The 19,810-nt window shown below is 40.4% G+C and overlaps 1 protein-coding gene across 2 annotated transcripts in view; it reads right to left on the reverse strand.

Moving 5' to 3' along the window:
- Positions 1–4,506: 4,506 nt before the first annotated feature.
- LOC124120679 (inosine-5'-monophosphate dehydrogenase 1-like) overlaps positions 4,507–19,810 on the reverse strand; it is a 47,467-nt gene continuing 32,163 nt past the window's right edge. Inside the window, exons 11-16 of one of the 2 annotated variants that reach the window (XR_006858870.2) lie at positions 19,425–19,568; positions 17,106–17,250; positions 15,517–15,660; positions 13,578–13,656; positions 12,009–12,092; positions 4,507–9,502 (exon numbers count right to left, since the gene is read on the reverse strand). Coding sequence is in view for 1 of the 2 variants with exons in the window: in XM_046483557.2 (XP_046339513.2) it covers positions 9,481–9,502; positions 12,009–12,092; positions 15,517–15,660; positions 17,106–17,250; positions 19,425–19,568 (539 nt within the window). In the remaining variant the exon portion in view is untranslated. The remainder of the gene's footprint in view (positions 9,503–12,008; positions 12,093–13,577; positions 13,657–15,516; positions 15,661–17,105; positions 17,251–19,424; positions 19,569–19,810) is intronic. The other variant, XM_046483557.2, reaches the window with a different exon arrangement.

Below are 19,810 nucleotides of genomic sequence, written 5' to 3' on the forward strand. Positions count from 1 at the left end.
TACAATCTTTTGGCTTTAGAAGAGAGAACTTTGGGATGATGTGTGAAGTATGTTGGTAGATATCTAATGCGTTCGTTACTGAAAAAGTACAGACAGAAATACAGTGGAATCCATCTCCAATATCCATTTTATTACAGACTGGACGGCTTCTTTCATACAATGGTACTTTTTTCCATCTGCCAGTTTCTACTGGGAGCTGATGATTTGATAATCTAAAGTACAATAGTGGCATTCTATATTTTACAAAATATTAAGGATTGCTCAAATGATATACAGTCTTTAATAATCTTATAAGATAAGGTTTTTGATGAGTTTGTAATTGTATTGTTCCAGACCTCTAAATACTAGTATTGGTCTTTAAGTCTTCTGGATATAAAGGATCTATAGTTACTTATGTCGAGTCCGCATTGTGACAGCCAAACACAACCAAATCCCAGATCTTCTAGTATTAATAGTTCATTAATAACCCATTTATGTTTACAGATACCAGAAGTCACATCATTTAGTAATAATTTATACACCATATGTGACAACTTCGCAGATTTTGATTGCACTTATTTTGACCTATAACAAAGAACACTTAATGCATACAGATAACGGGAAAGGTCCAGTTTCCCCACATAACGTAGTAAGTGGTGTGCATTAAAATCAGATCTTTGTTCTCGCTATCGCTAAACAAAGATCTTTGTTTAGCGGCAGTGAGAACATAGATCTGATTTTAATGAGATTGAAATAAGTGCGATTGAAGTAAGGGTGACAGGTTTTCACCCTTTCGCACCCCAATTGTAGCATGGGAAGAGCTCAGAGTAGTTACCTTTACTGAGGAGACATTATTTGATATTTCTATACTTATTATAAATAACATTGAAATACCTTCCAGAAACATAATAGGACAGTATAGTTTGTGCCAAAGCCCGACTCGCCACATAGAGTCGAACGCTTTGCTCAAGTCATTAAAGGCACATAACAGTTTTTTCTTTTATAGTTATTACAAAACTGTACGCGTGAGTATGCATTGGCCGATACACCTCGGAAAAAATAAATTGTCCCTGAAAATGGTCGAAAACATATTAATGCTTCAAACTGTTAAAAAAATGAAATTGTCGACCCAAAGAAAAAAACGTTGCAAGAGGCTTTAAAAAACATATTTAGGCTTAACGTTTTCATTTAGAACATACGTGTTTTTTTTCATCCAGTATTGGGTCCCTAACCGAGAAAATACCGTATTTCAACATTTTCGTGGCCGCTCTGGTTTTTTTTAATGTGGACGCTCATGCAGTCTCAGCAGGTGCTAGATGAAATGAGAATGGAATGAATCGCGCTCCTTACAACGGTGACATTAGTACATATTTATACGGCACATGGGGCGGGCGAATCCAAGATTTTAAAAAGAATATCATTATTATGGTGTTTATTCTTAATTATTGATTCTGAAAAGATAGATTACAGCATATTGAAACTGAGTCAATGTATCCGTGGAACTATTGTGAACATGTCAGCGGCATCGGGTCAAGAATAGTCCAACAGTTCCATTATTATGTTTAAAGGGAGAGGGTATGGGATATTTACTTTTACAAGTATATAATTGAAACAAAATACACTGGCATTGGATTAGCGAGGATGGTGATGAAGGGAATAATGGCAAATGTCTGCGCTCCTAGACTGGCGAATATAGTCCCCGAAACAAAGTTACAAAGTTATAAGCTTTATATGGCGGCGGCGATCATCACAAAGTATAGGCAAATCTCCTTAATCCGACAGTCGGCTTTTATTAAATCAGTGCTATTTAGACGTATTAATCCGACAGTCTCACACCCTGACACTCCTGAATTGAAATGTGCACTCATTTATGTAACAGCTCTAGTTTTCTTGAATAAACACACCTTGATTGGTGATTTGAATGCTGTCAATGATGGTGAGGACGGCGAATGATACGCGCTGTAGACCATGAAATCCATTTCATCCTTTGCACGGAGATAATTTGTTGGAATGTAGAGCAGGTATAGGTTGCAATAAAGTCTTACGAGAAGATGTATGCATGTAGAGTGGGAGCAGGGATAGAATGCACCAGCGTCTTAAGAGAAGATGTTGGCATGTAGAGCGGGAGCAGGTTTTGAGTATTCTAGAAGCTGAAGAGATGTTGGCATGTAGAGTGGGAGCAGGGATAGAATGTACTAGCGCCTTAAGAGAAGATGTTGGCATGTAGAGTGGGAGCAGGGATAGAATGTACTAGCGCCTTAAGAGAAGATGTTGGCATGTAGAGTGGGAGCAGGGATAGAATGTACTTCCGTCTTAAGAGAAGATGTTGGCATGTTGAGTGGGAACAGGGATAGAATGTACTAGCGTCTTAAGAGAAGATGTTGGCATGTAGAGTGGGAGCAGGGATAGAATGTACTAGCGCCTTGAGAGGAAATGTTGGCATGTAGAGTGGGATCAGGGATAGAGTATCATACATAGAGCTTCTTAAGGAACTTCTTAAAAAGTGAGTGTAGAATGGAGATGAGAATACGATTGTTTCACTGCTCTTGGGTCAGTCAGAGAGTTAAGGCGACAGACATGGCATTTTGAAAGCTGCGAAGGGTTACGAACTTATATCAATAGTTAATATATTAAGCCACACACGGACTCTAAATATTTGTATTCCAAACTGAAGCGATGTGTTTCTTCTTTGAGCGCCAGTTAGAAGTTGGCGTGATGAACAAGGACAAGTTGTTATGGATAAGATACCAACGTCAGTCCTATTTATCTAACTGGGTTCCTGTGATCCTGTCTTCTTATGCCCATACCTATAATTGTATTGTATCCTTTATCAAGCCACACCCAGGGTAACAAGAAGTATGATCGTTTAGCGTCTTTTAGTATGACACGGCCGGGGATCCCTGGACGAGACGCTCTGTCGACTAGGCCACGGTGGCAGCCCTACTATCTTGTGGGGCGGTGTGGTAGGCTCGTGGTTAGAGCGTTCGTTCGTCACGCCGTAACCAGTGTTCAGTTCCCCCAACCTGGTACAAGATGCGATGGCAATTGCTCGGTCCACCGAAGCAATTTTGCTTGAATATTGCAAAAAGCGGTGTGAAACTAAAACACTCGTATAAAAACTTGTATTGCAAATTATGCAGTTTATTGTGTCGAGCGTTAAAAAGAGCGTTTTCACAATGATTATATTGCCATGCGTGCGTGCGTGCGTGCATGAATGCATTCGTGAGGCTTTAAAACCTGATTTTCATCACATGAAATTTGGTTTTACCGATTACAAGTATATGGTAATATTTATGAGCTTAGAGATATAATATTGCCCTCATATATCTCATTTAATAGTTAAATTAGAGGTATTCCCCTTTGACCGAGCCTCTGACCCGGGATATAGTAGATTTACGTTACATTTAGTAACAGTTTGAAGTACGGTAGAAAAAAGGAAACGGGTAACGGGCTATGTATGAAAGAAATGAGGTCTACATTAGAACGCTTACATCAAAGTAGTGGACTGTGATAGAAGCTCAGTAAATGTGTGGATGTAGTGCAGAAAACCCAAGGCTAATAATCAAGCGAATCGCGTATTCGAACACACAGCCAGCATATCCTGGCACCGATTAGGCGTTGACAATTACGGCCGTCCATGACTATGTCGACTATGTCCGTGTGTCCTCACCACCATGCGCCATTTGTTGTCATTATCAGTACACAGTGAAGGTGAACACACATATGCCTTGCCTCTGAGGCTGCATGGGAATTAAAATGAGTAAAGAATTGCCTTAACCCTTCTATTAGTTGCAAAAGGCCATTCTTTAATTCGGTTGGTGTCCGCAGTACGTATATTTCAAAGGCACTAATTGTTGGATGAACAGCACTGTGTCCATGTGCGGAACTGAACTCATGGCAAGAGCGCGCAGTGCTGTCGCTTTAACCACCAGACCAAGCTACCCTACATGTGGGTTGCGTTATGATTAAACATCTCTCGACAGTGGTCAATGGTATGAACACCAAACTCTACAGTTGTATGATCACTTCAGAATATATGGAGATTTTAGGAGCGCTTCAAACAGTGTCGACTTGACACCTTCCACGTTTTCACGGCTTTGTGATGGTCTTTATTGGTTAGCATACTTTATCAATACCGAGCAACAACAACAGTGGTCAACAGTCTTAACTGCCGCGAGTGGTCATCAATACTTGGCAAATGGTGCTTTTAAATATCTTTTAAAAGCATTGCTCAGAGAACGGCAATACAACACTGCCCTACCCAATGTTCAAGCAATATCAACTTTCTCGGGCAGCAATGATTTGAGTAGTTCTCACAAAGGATTAGAATAGATCTTCAGCAACCCATGCTTGCAGTTTAAGGCAACTATGCTTGTTGTTAGAGGCAACTAACAGGATTGGGTGGTCAGGCTCGCTGATTATTTACAGACCGCCATCATATAGCTGGAATATTGCTGAGTGGCGCTAGACAAAAAAAAGAAAAAGAAAAGAAAGTTCTCCCGACAAAAGAAGGAAAAGAAAATAGGGTAACATTCTAACTATCTTTATTGTAACTTTTTTTTTAGGTTGAGTATACAATCACTTGTACACAGTGGGCAAATATACACAATTTGCTCTAGGATGATTTGTTCCAAACTTCAGGAACATGAACAATACTGCCATAAAATAGATACACATCACTTGTATGAAACAACATATACTTGAAGGCATATAACTTGATCTATGTACACTATTCTATGCATTGTATTCTATAGCACTGCATCTGTACAGTACAATGAATGCTCCCTGTGTCATTCATCAGTTTTACAACAGCACTTGTTCTTATGGTACTGTTCAATCATTCCACCCTAACATGGTCAGGCCACAACAAACTGAAAACTGTTTGTCAGATTGCTTGGTTAAAAATTGAGCTGGTGTTGAATACTAGTATTTAAATACTTAACGACAAATTACTCATAACAATTCATGAGTTTCCAGTGGATGCACGCATGTTAAATTGTCCTTGTCTATATTTAACAACGCATTGCCCATATTTGAATCAACAGTCAGGTTTCATGCAATGCATGGCTTTTGATTAATGTTGCAGTGGTCCATATTCTAGCTGTTCTGAATTGCTTGTAAACAATTGAGTCCAGGCATGGCCGATCAGTGGTTGATAGCATGAACAAAGGTTCACGCAGTCAGGGTACGATGACACAATGTTCCACCATCTCGGCTTGGATGGCAGTCTTGAAGCTACATAATCTCCTGTAAAAACACCACCAAAGATAAGAATGCTGCAATTTTGACAAACAAGTAGTCATTATGCTGTGGCATTAATACAATGTCCTTTAGCTCAGGTGCATCAATAACAATAAGAATTCATCATCAGGGTAGGACTATGCAACTGATATGCAACAAAATGGTGCAATCCCTGGACAAGTACAGGATATATCTATCCTTCTATCAACAGAACTATGTAAAATGCAACAAAGACATGATCATCAGAAATCATCAGACAAACTGACACTCAGATAAGTTGTTCAGCTTCCTAACTTAGTAAAGTCACATTTGTTATAAATGACAAAGGGTTTACTAGCGAAGAGAGTTCAATGGTATCGAAGTCATGATTCGAAAGAAAGCTTTCTGAAAAAAAATAAAATGCAACGGGAAATATCATACTGAAAAAATCCCGATAATTTCAACTTTCTCGATGAATGAACTTCTTCATGATAATACTGACTTGTAGTATTTATGTAATATGCCAAGGAATGTAGACTTGTATGTTGAAAGATGTTCGGAAATGGTCATGCATTTGGAATCCTCGTTACAACACAGTATTCATTTTTGTCAACTTTTTAAAACAAACGATAAAAGGTAAGCCACTGACATATTGCAGAGGACATTATAGGAGTACTTCTTGCGGAAACAATGAATAACTTCAAGCAAATTCTCTGCCAAGAAGATAAACATAACTTATGATTTCATTATAAAAACAGAAGTTGACATCACATAATTGTCCATGGACAGCATTGTGCCATAGCAATCATACACAACAAAACAGGTATGTTTTTACCTGGAGAAAAAGTCACATAAATCCACACTGGAAGTTAAAAAAACTTCAAAAAAAGTTATGAAAAAGAAATAAATATCGTATTTGCACTTTGATGCTGGGATTATCACCAACTACATTGTGTTTTGGACTCTGCAGTGGTTAAGGACGCCAATTTTACACTAACATATGTTTACATACAATACAGACAACATTGACCAGCCATCTAGGGATTGTCAGTTCAGGACTGGAACTAAAAAATCAAAATACTGTGTACTAGGAAGAAGACTTTACCAAAGAAGACCTATTAAATTCAATTCATATACAAACTCTCATGAAAGTAAAGTGTAAACATAAGGCCTACAGCTTACGATACCATTTTAAACATGGTTGCCATGGAAACCAAACTACACTTTGCAAGAAGATGACTTGAGGCGAGCATAAAGAAGATCATCCCCTTAGCATCAGCTTCATTGGTCTCTAATGGGTCTGAAGACAATGAAAATGTGAACTGACAACAGGTGCCATAACCTGTTTGTGTGTGTGTTGAAAGACACTCAGCAACATTCCGGCTGTATGACGACGGTCTGTAAAAAATCGATTCTGAACCAGACAATCAAAACCATATAGTGGATGAGGCTGATAAGGCCTTTCATATTTCGGTTGTTGCAAGTTTTAAAGTGAGAATATTTGCAGAGAATTAGGTGAATGACACACCTCTAAGATATCAGTTCTCACGGTAGGAAACCAGATCTACATTTGTCAGATTGGACAAAAATAATTCCTTCAGTGTCCATCACAAGAATGAGAAGATGATTACCGTAACCTTTTGTTACCAAGGTTGTCATAACAGGCAAGACATGTTTATGAATATAAATCGTTACATCATCATCGACAGTGACTTCCAGTGAGATAAACAAAGATCAGAAAATCCAGACCGATAAGAAAATAGTTTGGATGAGTATTTGGTCGATCATGAATTTTTTACAAATAGAAAACCTGTCAAGAAGTTGCTCCTTCGTTTACCTGACGTATCATGGAGAACCTTGTTCCCACGTGAAGGGACACACTGCACAATGGGACTCACCCGAACCCCATTCAGGAGTCCTCAGCCCCAGGGCACAAAATGATCAGAATACATGGAGGAATTGGCAATCATACTGAACTCCAAGATTCAACAAGCTTGACAGGAAATTATTTGACATACATTAGAAAACACGAGCATAGCATCTGCAAAAATACCCTTAAACTGTAAACTGAACGATTGCCGTGACACAAAATGGAAGGCATTTTCAACTGGCACTCTGCACAGCTCTAACAAGCAATCTTGTGACACAATCATTAACATAAATTGTAATATAAAAGAGGAGTAGATATAAATACAAAATAGCAAAATTTCACAAGACAACCATCCTTGATAATCAAATATATTGCCTCTCCATTCTATTTTAACACATTTGCCACCATAGATTAGTGTGTGAAGTGACGCCACATGCTCAATCTCTCTATCACTAACGCAGGAGAGAATTCCTCACATTCAAATCAACAACCAATCAAACCGAGTATTCTGAAAGAGGTTGGCATAGATCTAAATGAAAAATTGCGCCTTCCTAAAAAATGCTCTTGATACATTTAACCGATTCTGAAGACTTTAATAAATGATTTTTAGGGCAAGTTTTCCCATAGTATTATTATATGCTATTCTTAGTTTTGTGGGTCCAGGGCATGTATGGTAATAGAATGGAGATATATTGGACAATCGATGATGTGAGATGACGTGCAACGATACAGCTATCACTTCACAGTGTTACTGGCATCAGTTACAGTTTGCTACACAACCCTTTTGACTGCAAGGAATGCATATTGTGTAAAATATATAATGAATGAAGGCAAAGACCAGCAGAAACAATCATTTGTCTCCAGCAAAAAACTGACACAAAATTCCATATCCCAAACTGTAAAACGTTATATCCATGTCACTTGATAACAGTATTTAATAAAAGTAATGTACTCAATGTCAGCATTTAGTGAAAAATCAAACTGATACTACACTTAATATCAGTAGTTAATATCAAGAAAAACAATTACTTTACTTGTCCAGCCTACACTTGTACCGCATATCAGTATCTAACGTGAAGTTGACAGACTACTCACTACCACGATCTGATGTAGACTTGTACCCTTTAGCAACATTCAATGGCATTCAGTGTAAATATGTCACCAACCACTAAATGTTGCTGGAAACAAAAAGTGTCTCTACTGTTGGCTTTGCCTTATAAGTAACTGTCAAAATGCTAATGAAAAGCAAGATAAGAATAAATTGAACACTCAATGGCAGAAGCATGATTATATTTGGAATACATTGGTCTGACGTGAGGATCAGATTATTGCAGTCTCCTGTCAGGCTTGGCTCTATCCATACTCCAGGCATTTGCTGTTGGCAGTGCATATGGCATCAAAGTCGGATAGTTTTACTCTGATACGATACCCCTCTGCGTGAAGATCTCAGAAACCCTCAATGGGAGGACCTGTCAGGTGAATGTCCAGTGCAAATGAAGGATGAATGGGTTCTTAAAGGGCAAGAAAAGTAAAAAATATGATTGCGATATTTTTGTTAATACGTTTAGTCAACTTCAAGGATAGAAAAAAGGCATCATATTTGTAGAAAGAACTTAAATATCCAAGTAAAAGAGTGCTGAAACCTTCTCCCTTTCTGGTGGAATTTTTCGTTTTGGTGATGATTTCACATGTCGGTTTTTATCATCTGTTTTATGCTATATAATTTTCAAATTTCATTTTGGTCAAGCATTTGTGATTAAGTATGCACTAAAGTATTAAAATATGCAAAGTTGCAATGTTGACTTTACTTGCCATTTAAGGCAATCAGATGTCAGCTTTCAAAAACAATTTTTCAATTCAGAAATTGTTTTATCGAAAAAGAGAACCTAGAGAAAACACACATACACCCTTGATAGTACACCCTTATCGGTGTAGATGTCATGGCACTCAGAAATGAGAGGATGTATGAAATACAGCTGCTGGAACTGACTGTTAATGTTTGTTTTCAATATACAGAAATCAGATATGCTGCTCTGCTTCAGTTGTCACTGAATTGGTGATTAGTTCACCTCACGTGACCTCCTATGACTGTTCTTCACATAGAGCGGTATTGCATCAGAGTAAGACCTGATCCGAAACAGGCTGAAAGCAGATGGAGTTGTCTGGAAACTAGCAGCTTTCTGGTCACTAGTTGTCAGGAAACCAGTACTTTGTCAAGCACTCCAACACAGATCTGCATGACTCAGTTTTTCAGTTCAAATTAAACAGTAATGCTGAGAGAGGCCAGAGTAAATTAATCCGCTTGTAAAAGCCTTTTCCCTGCTATGTCCTGGAGATGACCCTGACTGTGGCCCATGTCGGCATGGCAATGTTGAGCAAGATAATCGTGACAGTTTGGAAGGCAATATGGCTCAGTACAACCTCTTCTCATAGCTGCAACAAAAAAAGGAATAATTCACTTAACAGAAATTAACAGAAATCTTAATCATGTGCAATGAATAGGACACGTCTTGTTGGGCTGGGACGGGTAACTCGGGTACTAGGGTCTAGTGGTTCCTGAGTAGGACTACCCGGACCCGTGGTTAGTCACGTGATATATTGTTTAATGCCAAAAATATCTAGAACTTCCACGGTTACACTAAGTGACTAATGTTCGCATTTCTTTCTGACTATGCACATATTCCTTCTGATTTATATGTTTGAATGAAGATAAAACTCCAGTCAACTTTAGTGTATGCATGACCAGATCGTTTTATACGAGTATCTAAATACATTTTGCCAGGGCTATGGACAAACTATTCCCAATCAGATATTTTGTACCTATCTCTTGAGACCTACAGCGGGTACCCGGGTAGGGTCGGGTAATAGTGGGGTGGGCACCCGGGTAGTCAATTTGGACTCGTCCCAGCCCAAATGTCTTGAATAGGACACGCCTTGAATAGGAATGTAAACTTGAATGAAGTTAAGCAGTCGGCTTCATTACGGTGACCTGTAAGTCTAGTCGTCAGGTCACAACGATGCACAACAAGCCGCACTGTAAACACCTGGTCCTCATTAGATAGTTCCTGTGTCAAGTGAGGGACAGTGGGAATCTATTTGTTCCGGAATCCCCACAGGGACACAGAATGTAAAGAACTAATTCCCCCCTACCGAACCTACAGCAGTGGTAGAAATAAAGTGATTTAACATTGCACTGAACAGTATTTGAGTTACATAAACATTGTCAGCTAAATGAGAGATGTGTTTCAGGGTGTAGTTGTTCACCACCACCACACTTCAAGGTCAGGCTGTCTGATTTAATATCTTCAAGCCTGTCTAAATGGGGCATAGTGCTCACAAACCAAGTTTCTCCATCATGATTGAAGGGAGGTGTGGTAACCTAGTGGGTAAAGTGTTCCTCTGATTGGTACAATATCTGAAGCCCATTCTGGTGTCCTCTGCCATGATATTGCTGGGTTCTTGCTAAAAGCAACATAAAACCATACACACTCACCATAGTCGATAAGGGAATGAGTATGGTTTAAAACTGCTTTTAGCAATATTCCAGCAAAATACAATTAGGCACACCAGGTATGTGCTTCACAGAAGATACCCATGTGGGGCATGGAAACCCATTCGGCAGGATACCATCAGGTAGAGTGTGTGATGCAAACCAATGACCTTTGTAGAACTAATGAGTCCTGCAATCTGATTGGTCAAAAGACATAAAATGGAACTGGAAAGATTGGAAATCTTGTGGACTTTTCACTCGGGTAGAATACTTTTCTTGGGAAGTATTTTGTTTCCCAATACCAATTCATAAAACAAGGCAATCGGCTTGGGAAAATGGACACTGCATTCATTAAGATGTGATCAACAAACTTATCCGAACAACTACCATTTAGTTGAGTTTTCTCTGCAACCTGTTTACCAAGCAGGTCAGTTGTCATGGAAACAAATAACATCCTCCATTCTTATATGACATTGAAGGATGATCTAATTTAATTTGTTAATTTTACTAAATTTGAAATGGATAATGAGCGATAACCACTTCTGACTGCATCATTGCACTGAATATGTGCGTAATACAAAGATTGCGTTTTCAAAAACGCATTATACTCATTGTAGAAAGGAAATAAATCTAATTTGATTTTAAATTTTGAGGTGTTTTTTCTTTGACTAAACATCACTAAATGTTACATTTAGCAGTGCCTCATCAACAATGAACCATCTCAAAATTTAAAAACAGAATAAGTTTACTTCCTAATTGTATACTGACATCATAGCATTCAGGTACTATATTAGGCTTAAAAAAATAAAAGAATTGGTTCTCAGGCAATGGTTTTTGAAAATATAGTGCGGGTGGTCAGTGTCTTTTTTGTTTTATTTGTTGTTCAAACTAGTATGTAACCAATAAACAATTGTGTACAATCAACCTGGGAAAGGGCCTCCCTACATATATGTATTCCTTGATGAGTAAAATACTGGAATACACTATTTGACTACCATTGGATTTTTTTTTTTTTTTTTATAAAATGGAAATAAAAACCTGAGAACCAAATCTATTACTTTTTTAGCCTTAGTGCTTGCACTATCTAAAGACACACAATGCTAATCTCCTAAATGGATCCAAGGAGGAATTAATGATAGGAAGGAATGCATGGTTTTACAACACCCAAAACACTGCAACCTATACACATAAACATTAACATCCACTTCAGATACATCAACTTTATCCGACATTTCTTTTCAAGAGAACGTTTGGAGAGTCAGGTTTTCCCACTCAGTCACAAGTTTTGGTTCAAACAAGGCAATCCTTATCCATGATACGTTCAAGGCATCAAACATACTGTTTTTCATCTGCTGTTTGTGCAGTGGTTAGCCTGATGGCACACCCCAAATACATCATGATTCCTCCGCACCTAGGTTAACCCCTGTACGACATGCGAGAGCCACTTACTTGTGTAAGCCGTGCACACCTCCCTCTATCTGAGCAGATGTCGTTCTCTTCTCAAACTTGAGTTCACCTGAATACATCATCGACCTACAAAATAAACATTCTAATCAAGCATTCTGTATAATGAATGAACAGACAAAGACTCTACAACAGGTATGCTAACACCAAATACTTCTTTTCTTATCATGCCATAGTGTTCAAGTCTGAGAAGATCTTGAAATTGTGTCTCATGATTTTCACTCTCTTTCCTATGCTTCCATATATGAGTAGTGTTATCAACATGACTGGTGAGCTAGTGGTAATATTTACTGACAGTAACTCATCCAATTCAGTCTATGAATGAAGGCAGATAGAATGATCTAAAGCAGGAGACAAAAATTCTCAATAGTCACACATCTCACACTCCAATGTCAATACATCACATCCTCATCCAGTTCACCATATCTCCATTCCGTCATGACACATACCCTCGCAAGCGATAGACATTGTGATCAGTAGGGATAGGTGAGAATTAGACTGTGGCATCACTTCCGAAAGAAAGCTATGGCCAAAGAAAGGGTCCGGGGTATTCATAATACTTTGTACTATTAAAGACTGCTTCTACTTCAACTCTGGCTCATCAATAGTCATACAGAACTATTGTTCTATTTCTAGGAATATATTAGTTTCTCCCATATCAAAAGTCAGCCACAGCCACAAACAATACCTCATCTACTTGGAGACTAACAATAGCAACTACAGACACCACTAGTTGTCATCACTCATTCTTATAAGCAAAGGAAATAGTTCTTTGAGGCCAACTAAAAATAATCTTGTTTCCAGTCAATGCTTTGATGTTTTTTTGTTTAATGCTGCACGCAGCAATATTCCGGCTATATGACGGAGGTCTGTAAATAATCGAGTCTCGACCAGACAATCAAGTGATTGATATTATGAGCATTGATCCGAGCCATTGGGATACGATGACATACATCAACCAAGTCAACCAGCCTTACCGCCTGATCCTGTAAGTCGCCATTTAAAAGAAGCATAGTCGCGGTTTACAACAGGCATGGGTTGCTGAAGACCTATTCTCTACCCGGATCTGCACGGGTCTCCCTCAACACACTAAAGACAGATACTCAGTGAAGAACATCCAATAATATGGACCAGCCAAACCAGTGGTTGCATGATTAACAGAAACACAGCTGTGATACAAAGACACATACCCTCAGTGCCGTAAAAGGCGACTATGCTTGTCGTAAGAGGCGACTAACATGATCGGGTGGTCAGGCTCGCTGACAAACCAATGGATAACAAACCAACAAACAAACAAACCCTCAGCATTGTAACTAACCTATTCTCTATGTCAGCCTGCTCTTACACTGAGGAATGGATGTCAAGCATGGGGACAATTTCCAAACAGCAGAATCCAAACCGAAACAGCATGCAACAACGACGTCTTAGTTAGCCACAACTTTTACAACACAGTTGCACATGCACATCCAAAAACCAAGGAATCTCAGAAACCACAACAGCATAACCATTCACTTAATTACTTTAACAAAAAACATGTGAATTAGTAATACACAACTTCTCATAATTCCAAACTTCTGCAAAGAAATCTTCTGCCTCCTCCACGTGTCTTGTAAAACTAAAGTATCCCCCTTGTCTGTAGAGAGAAGGAAAACACCTTGTTCTAGCCTGGTCTTTAACAGCATGGCAATGTGTGACGTACGATATAAAAACATATCTACAAACTTAGTTTGGGAACATTAGGGGCTAACATTCACATCTTGTGGTCCACAAAAATGTGAGCCTTACATTGTCCAGAATATTTCTTCACACAACGTTTCAAACAAAATACACGATGTATGAGAATAGCAAGCATTCTGGACATGTCAAAGAAAAAGATTAAGATTTGTTAAAGAAAAGGATTTAGACCAGCCTGAGAAATGGATTAAAACAAGTCTGAGAAATAGACTTAGACCTTTCAAGCAGAAAAGATGTTAGATATGTCAATGAAAAGAATTTAGGGCCGTCAAAGAAATGGATATATATTGAGTCAAAGAAAAGGAATTAGACCTGTCTAAATGGAGAGACTTTAGACCAGCCAAAGCAAAGAATTGAGACCTGCCAAAGAACAGAATTGAGACCTGCCAAAGAACAGAATTGAGACCTGCCAAAGAACAGAACTGAGACGTGCCAAAGCAAAGAATTGAGACCTGCCAAAGAACAGAATTGAGACGTGCCAAAGAACAGAATTGAGACCTGCCAAAGAATAGAATTGAGACCTGCCAAAATGGGAACTGTCAAGCAAATGGAGTTAGATCTGCATACGTGAAGAATTTAGATCTGTAGCGTTTTTTAAGCCTGATCAATTGTTCAAGTTAAAGTATGTCCCACAGCTTCCAGTATCTGAACCCTATGTTATGTAGTATGAGCCTGTCCCAAACAGGCTCATTCTACAAAGCGTTAGCTCGTCATGCCGAAGACCCGGGTTCGATTCCCGACATGGGTACAATGTGTGAAGCCGTGATGTTGCTGGAATATTGCTAAAAGCGGCGTAAAATCAAACTCACTGACACTGTACCAAACAGTGTTTCAAATCATGTACAATGTCATCATCGACATGCACTGTGTCCAAAAGTATGTTGAAATAAAATCCCCCCCAATCAGAAAGAAAAACAAACTAGAAACAACAAATAACAGGCACAAATGTTTTACCAAGTGGTAAATGTCAACAAATAACTGGATTCTATTTCATGTTCTGTCAACATTTAAAAAGAAACAAAGTGATTTGTTGGAGGTCATAAACAAAGAAACTTTTCAACATCATTTTGTTATTTTGCTCTTAGAAAAGGTGTAAAGCTCAAGTCATAGGATACCATTTTTGTAAATTATTTCTTTTTCATTTTAAAAAAACCTGGGTAGGTTCATCTTGAAAACATGCTTTGTTTGTTGTGAGTGAGAGAGTATGGGTGAAAGCTGCTTTTAGCACTCTTCTTGTAACTTCACGACAGGGACACCAAAAATGGCTTAACACATATTATCCACATAGGGATTTGAACCTGTGTATTCGGTGTGAAAAGCTAATGTTTTAATCACTAGGCTAACCCCAACATCCTCTTTATCAAGATATGAAACAGAGAACGGCAGGGACTTTCGGAGGAATGTTGACGTGGTTGACTTAAACAAGCAGTGTTAGTAAACAGACAGAACAAAGCTGAAGATGTTAGCACTAGTGCCACAGCCTAAGCCAACACAAAGCTATCCTGATGACAATTCTGGTCATGGTAAACAAGTATAATCCATGTCTTAATCTTGACATAACATCTGCACATGCACAAACTGTCTACCCACTACACAGATGCATAGAAACACGAGTGTCTACCATCAAATTCTGAACTCCCAAATTTCTCAGAAATCAATTACATGGTGCCAAATGTGTCCATAATATAATTGAGGCCAGAAAATCTCAAAGAAATGCATTTGTGGGATAGGTGCTTATCCTCAAACTAAAGAAACCAACCTTAATATGGAAAGACTTTTGGCGCCAATGTCCTGGCAGCCATGTTTGATCCCGGCTATCAGATATGGAACGAACTTCTGGATGGAGCCTTTGTCAACAATGGACCCTGAAACACCTTGCGCTACTTTGATTTTATCACTCTCGCTGAAACAGAATAGACAGTCATAAGTACGAGCACATAGGTTCTGGTACACTTGTAACATTCAGCTTTCTATGTTTTACCTTTTAACAACGTCACAATTCACCAATGCATCGACCATAACAAATAGACAAATAGACAAATGATATATATGATATGCCTGATCATGACTCGATTCAGCATCGATTAAAATATTAAATAATTAATATTTACATTTTTCAATAACCCTGTCAGATAACTGCTCGGAATAGCATTGCCTTAGCTCCTTAGATAAAAGAAAATTTTAAAACTGACTGCACAATAGAACCTTAACACAAATTGGTTGATGATAACAACCTCTTGTTAGCCAATGTCATTAAAATCAGACCTTAGTTCTCGTTACCGCTAAACAAAGATCTGAGGACATCCCATTCACATCAGACCGACCTTGCGCAAACTTTGACCGACCAATGGAATGACTGACAAGAAGTAGACATTAGCCAATCAGAAGGCAGCTTTTTCGTGCTTTACAGCACTAATTTTAAATTGGCGACTACACTTTGAAACATATTTTGACAAATTCTCGATTAAAAATATGAAACCTGAACAAAAGAACATCCTGGAATGGCTAATAGAGGGTCTAGATTATATGGATTCAGTCGTTAAGCCCGTAACTATCTTTCGGAATACCCTTGTTAAAGTTTTCGAGGTCGCATGATTAGAAATCACATTCTGTCACTTTCATGATCTGGTAAGCGACGCTCTGATTGGTCGGATGAAAGGTCGTTCTGACGTGACCCCTAATGGGATGTCCTCAGATCTTTGTTAAGCGGAAGCGAGAACTAAGATCTGATTTTAATGAGATTGCTTGTTAGCCAGACCACATGGAACATACAGTTTCATGCAAATAGTGGAAATCAATATCACAATAAACACAACTTGAAACAAGGTAAAGTACTCCCACAGTTGGAAGGCTGTGTTGCCGCATCCACTAGTCATGACAAATTAACTCTAGTTTTCTGGAAAATTCAGGTGTTCCTTAACTTCTTTTGAGTAGTATATATGCGGTTATCTTCAGGTATTGGGATACGCATCATGAAGTAGGTGCACAGTGACACGGATAATAATTGCGGAATGCATGTATCTTTGAGTAACTGTTTCAAATCTTGTGAGGCATTTGATGTCATGTTGCTAATGTCACTTAGAAGACCCCGGTATATATGCCAAAAACAGTCAAATCATCATAAGTATTTGCTATAGAATAAGATCATTATTTTTTAAATTTGTTACAATTGTCATAGCATAGTGTGTCAATGTGATGAAAATCCTTAATGTCTATATTCTAAACAATTTGACATCATAAGGCATATTATTACATTATAAAAAATACACAATGCCTTTTAGAAAGAGGTCTAATGTAACATTGTTATATTTGGGACTGTACTTTCTTAGCAACAGGTTACATCTGCACCTGAAATATCGACTCTGACTACTCCGATGAGTCTCCATGGCGTCCAGAGATCCCATACCACGATATTTTTTTAACCGCACGCCATCAGCGAAGAAATATTCTCCTGGAGCCTCTGTTGTGCCAGCCAGTAACGAGCCCATCATCACTGCAAGAAACACATGCAACAGATAACGAGGACCATGGATCTAATTTGCCATATGAATCTGAACCATCATCGCTTAGTGCAACAAGACGGACAACTGAACAGCTGTCATTTACCTGTGCATGGACCAATGTTAAACGTGCCTATCTCTGCTGCCACATAACAATGTGCATCTCTCTGGTTGTGCCTATCTCCAGGGTTGACATGCACAAAGTGATCTTAGTGCTATGATGATCGTAACTCCCATACATTAACATGGACTTATGATAGTCTTAGCGCTAAGACTGGTTTGTGCATGTGGGCCCAGGTCTGATTTTATCTGAATCTCTCGACTCATTTCCAGATGTGTCCATCTCTATCTGTCCCTAATGACATCTGGGCCTCCCCGGATCTGCCCTTCTCCATCTGTCCCTAATGACATCTGGGCCTCCCCGGATCTGCCCTTCTCCATCTGTCCCTAATGACATCTGGGCCTCCCCTTCTCTATCTGTCCCTATTGACATCTGGGCCTCCCCGGATCTGCCCTTCTCCATCTGTCCCTAATGACATCTGGGCCTCCCCGGATCTGCCCTTCTCCATCTGTCCCTAATGACATCTGGGCCTCCCCTTCTCTATCTGTCCCTATTGACATCTGGGCCTCCCCGGATCTGCCCTTCTCCATCTGTCCCTAATGACATCTGGGCCTCCCCGGGTCTGCCCTTCTCCATCTGTCCCTAATGACATCTGGGCCTCCCCGGATCTGCCCTTCTCCATCTGTCCCTATTGACATCTGGGCCTCCCCTTCTCTATCTGTCCCTAATGACATCTGGGCCTCCCCGGGTCTGCCCTTCTCTATCTGTCCCTATTGACATCTGGGCCTCCCCGGATCTGCCCTTCTCCATCTGTCCCTAATGACATCTGGGCCTCCCCGGGTCTGCCCTTCTCCATCTGTCCCTAATGACATCTGAGCCTCCCCGGATCTGCCCTTCTCCATCTGTCCCTAATGACATCTGGGCCTCCCCGGATCTGCCCTTCTCCATCTGTCCCTAATGACATCTGGGCCTCCCCTTCTCTATCTGTCCCTATTGACATCTGGGCCTCCCCGGATCTGCCCTTCTCCATCTGTCCCTAATGACATCTGGGCCTCCCCGGGTCTGCCCTTCTCTATCTGTCCCTAATGACATCTGGGCCTCCCCGGGTCTGCCCTTCTCTATCTGTCCCTAATGACATCTGGGCCTCCCCGGATCTGCCAATCTCCATCTGTCCCTAATGACATCTGGGCCTCCCCTTCGCTATCTGCCCCTAATGACATCTGAGCCTCCCCTTCTCCATCTGTCCCTAATGACATCTGAGCCTCCCCGGATCTGCCCTTCTCTATCTGTCCCTAATGACATCTGGGCCTCCCCGGATCTGCCCATCTCTATCTGTCCCTAATGACATCTGAGCCTCCCCGGATCTGCCCTTCTCTATCTGTCCCTAATGACATCTGAGCCTCCCCGGATATGCCCATCTCCATCTGTCCCTAACGACATCTGAGCCTCCCCGGATCTGCCCATCTCTATCTGTCCCTAATGACATCTGGGCCTCCCCGGATCTGCCCATCTCTATCTGTCCCTAATGACATCTGAGCCTCCCCGGATCTGCCCTTCTCTATCTGTCCCTAATGACATCTGAGCCTCCCAGGATCTGCCCTTCTCTATCTGTCCCTAATGATATCTGGGCCTCCCCGGATCTGCCCATCTCCATCTGTCCCTAATGACATCTGAGCCTCCCCGGATCTGCCTTTCTCTATCTGTCCCTAATGACATCTGAGCCTACCAGGATCTGCCCTTCTCCATCTGTCCCTAATGACATCTGGGCCTCCCCGGATCTGCCCTTCTCCATCTGTCCCTAATGACATCTGGGCCTCCCCGGATCTGCCCTTCTCTATCTGTCCCTAATGACATCTGAGCCTCCCCGGATCTGTCCCTAATGACATCTGAGCCTCCCCGGATCTGCCCTTCTCTATCTGTCCCTAATGACATCTGGGCCTCCCCGGATCTGCCCTTCTCTATCTGTCCCTAATGACATCTGAGCCTCCCCAGATCTGCCCTTCTCCATCTGTCCCTAATGACATCTGGGCCTCCCCTTCTCTGGCTGTCCCTAATGTCATCTGGGCCTCCCCGGATCTGCCCTTCTCTGGCTGTCCCAACACCTACCTGTGGAGGCTCCTAGTGACAAAGCTTTGATGATATGTCCCACTGATGAAACGCCTCCATCAGCAACTACTGGCACTCCAAATCGGCGAGCATACTCGGCAACTTTGTAGACTGCAGTACCCTGTGGACGACCTACAGCCATCACTGCAACAAGCAACATAGTTATCAGATCAACATGCACTTTCAAATGTAGCCCTGAAAGAACTTGGACCATCCAATTTAACTGGAGGATGCACGGATTCTTGAGACAACCAGATGTCAGATTTCTAAAATGATTGGGCTCAATTTGGATATTTCAATTTTTACAAAAGAAAACAAAAAAACCCACAATTATTCCCTCCCATGGTATTCCTTCTCAGGTGACATGGAGTGCAAAATTACTACTA

Source organism: Haliotis rufescens, unplaced genomic scaffold, assembly GCF_023055435.1.
Source record: "Haliotis rufescens isolate VD_foot unplaced genomic scaffold, xgHalRufe1.0.p SCAF_23, whole genome shotgun sequence".
Taxonomy (NCBI): Eukaryota; Metazoa; Mollusca; class Gastropoda; order Lepetellida; family Haliotidae; genus Haliotis; species Haliotis rufescens.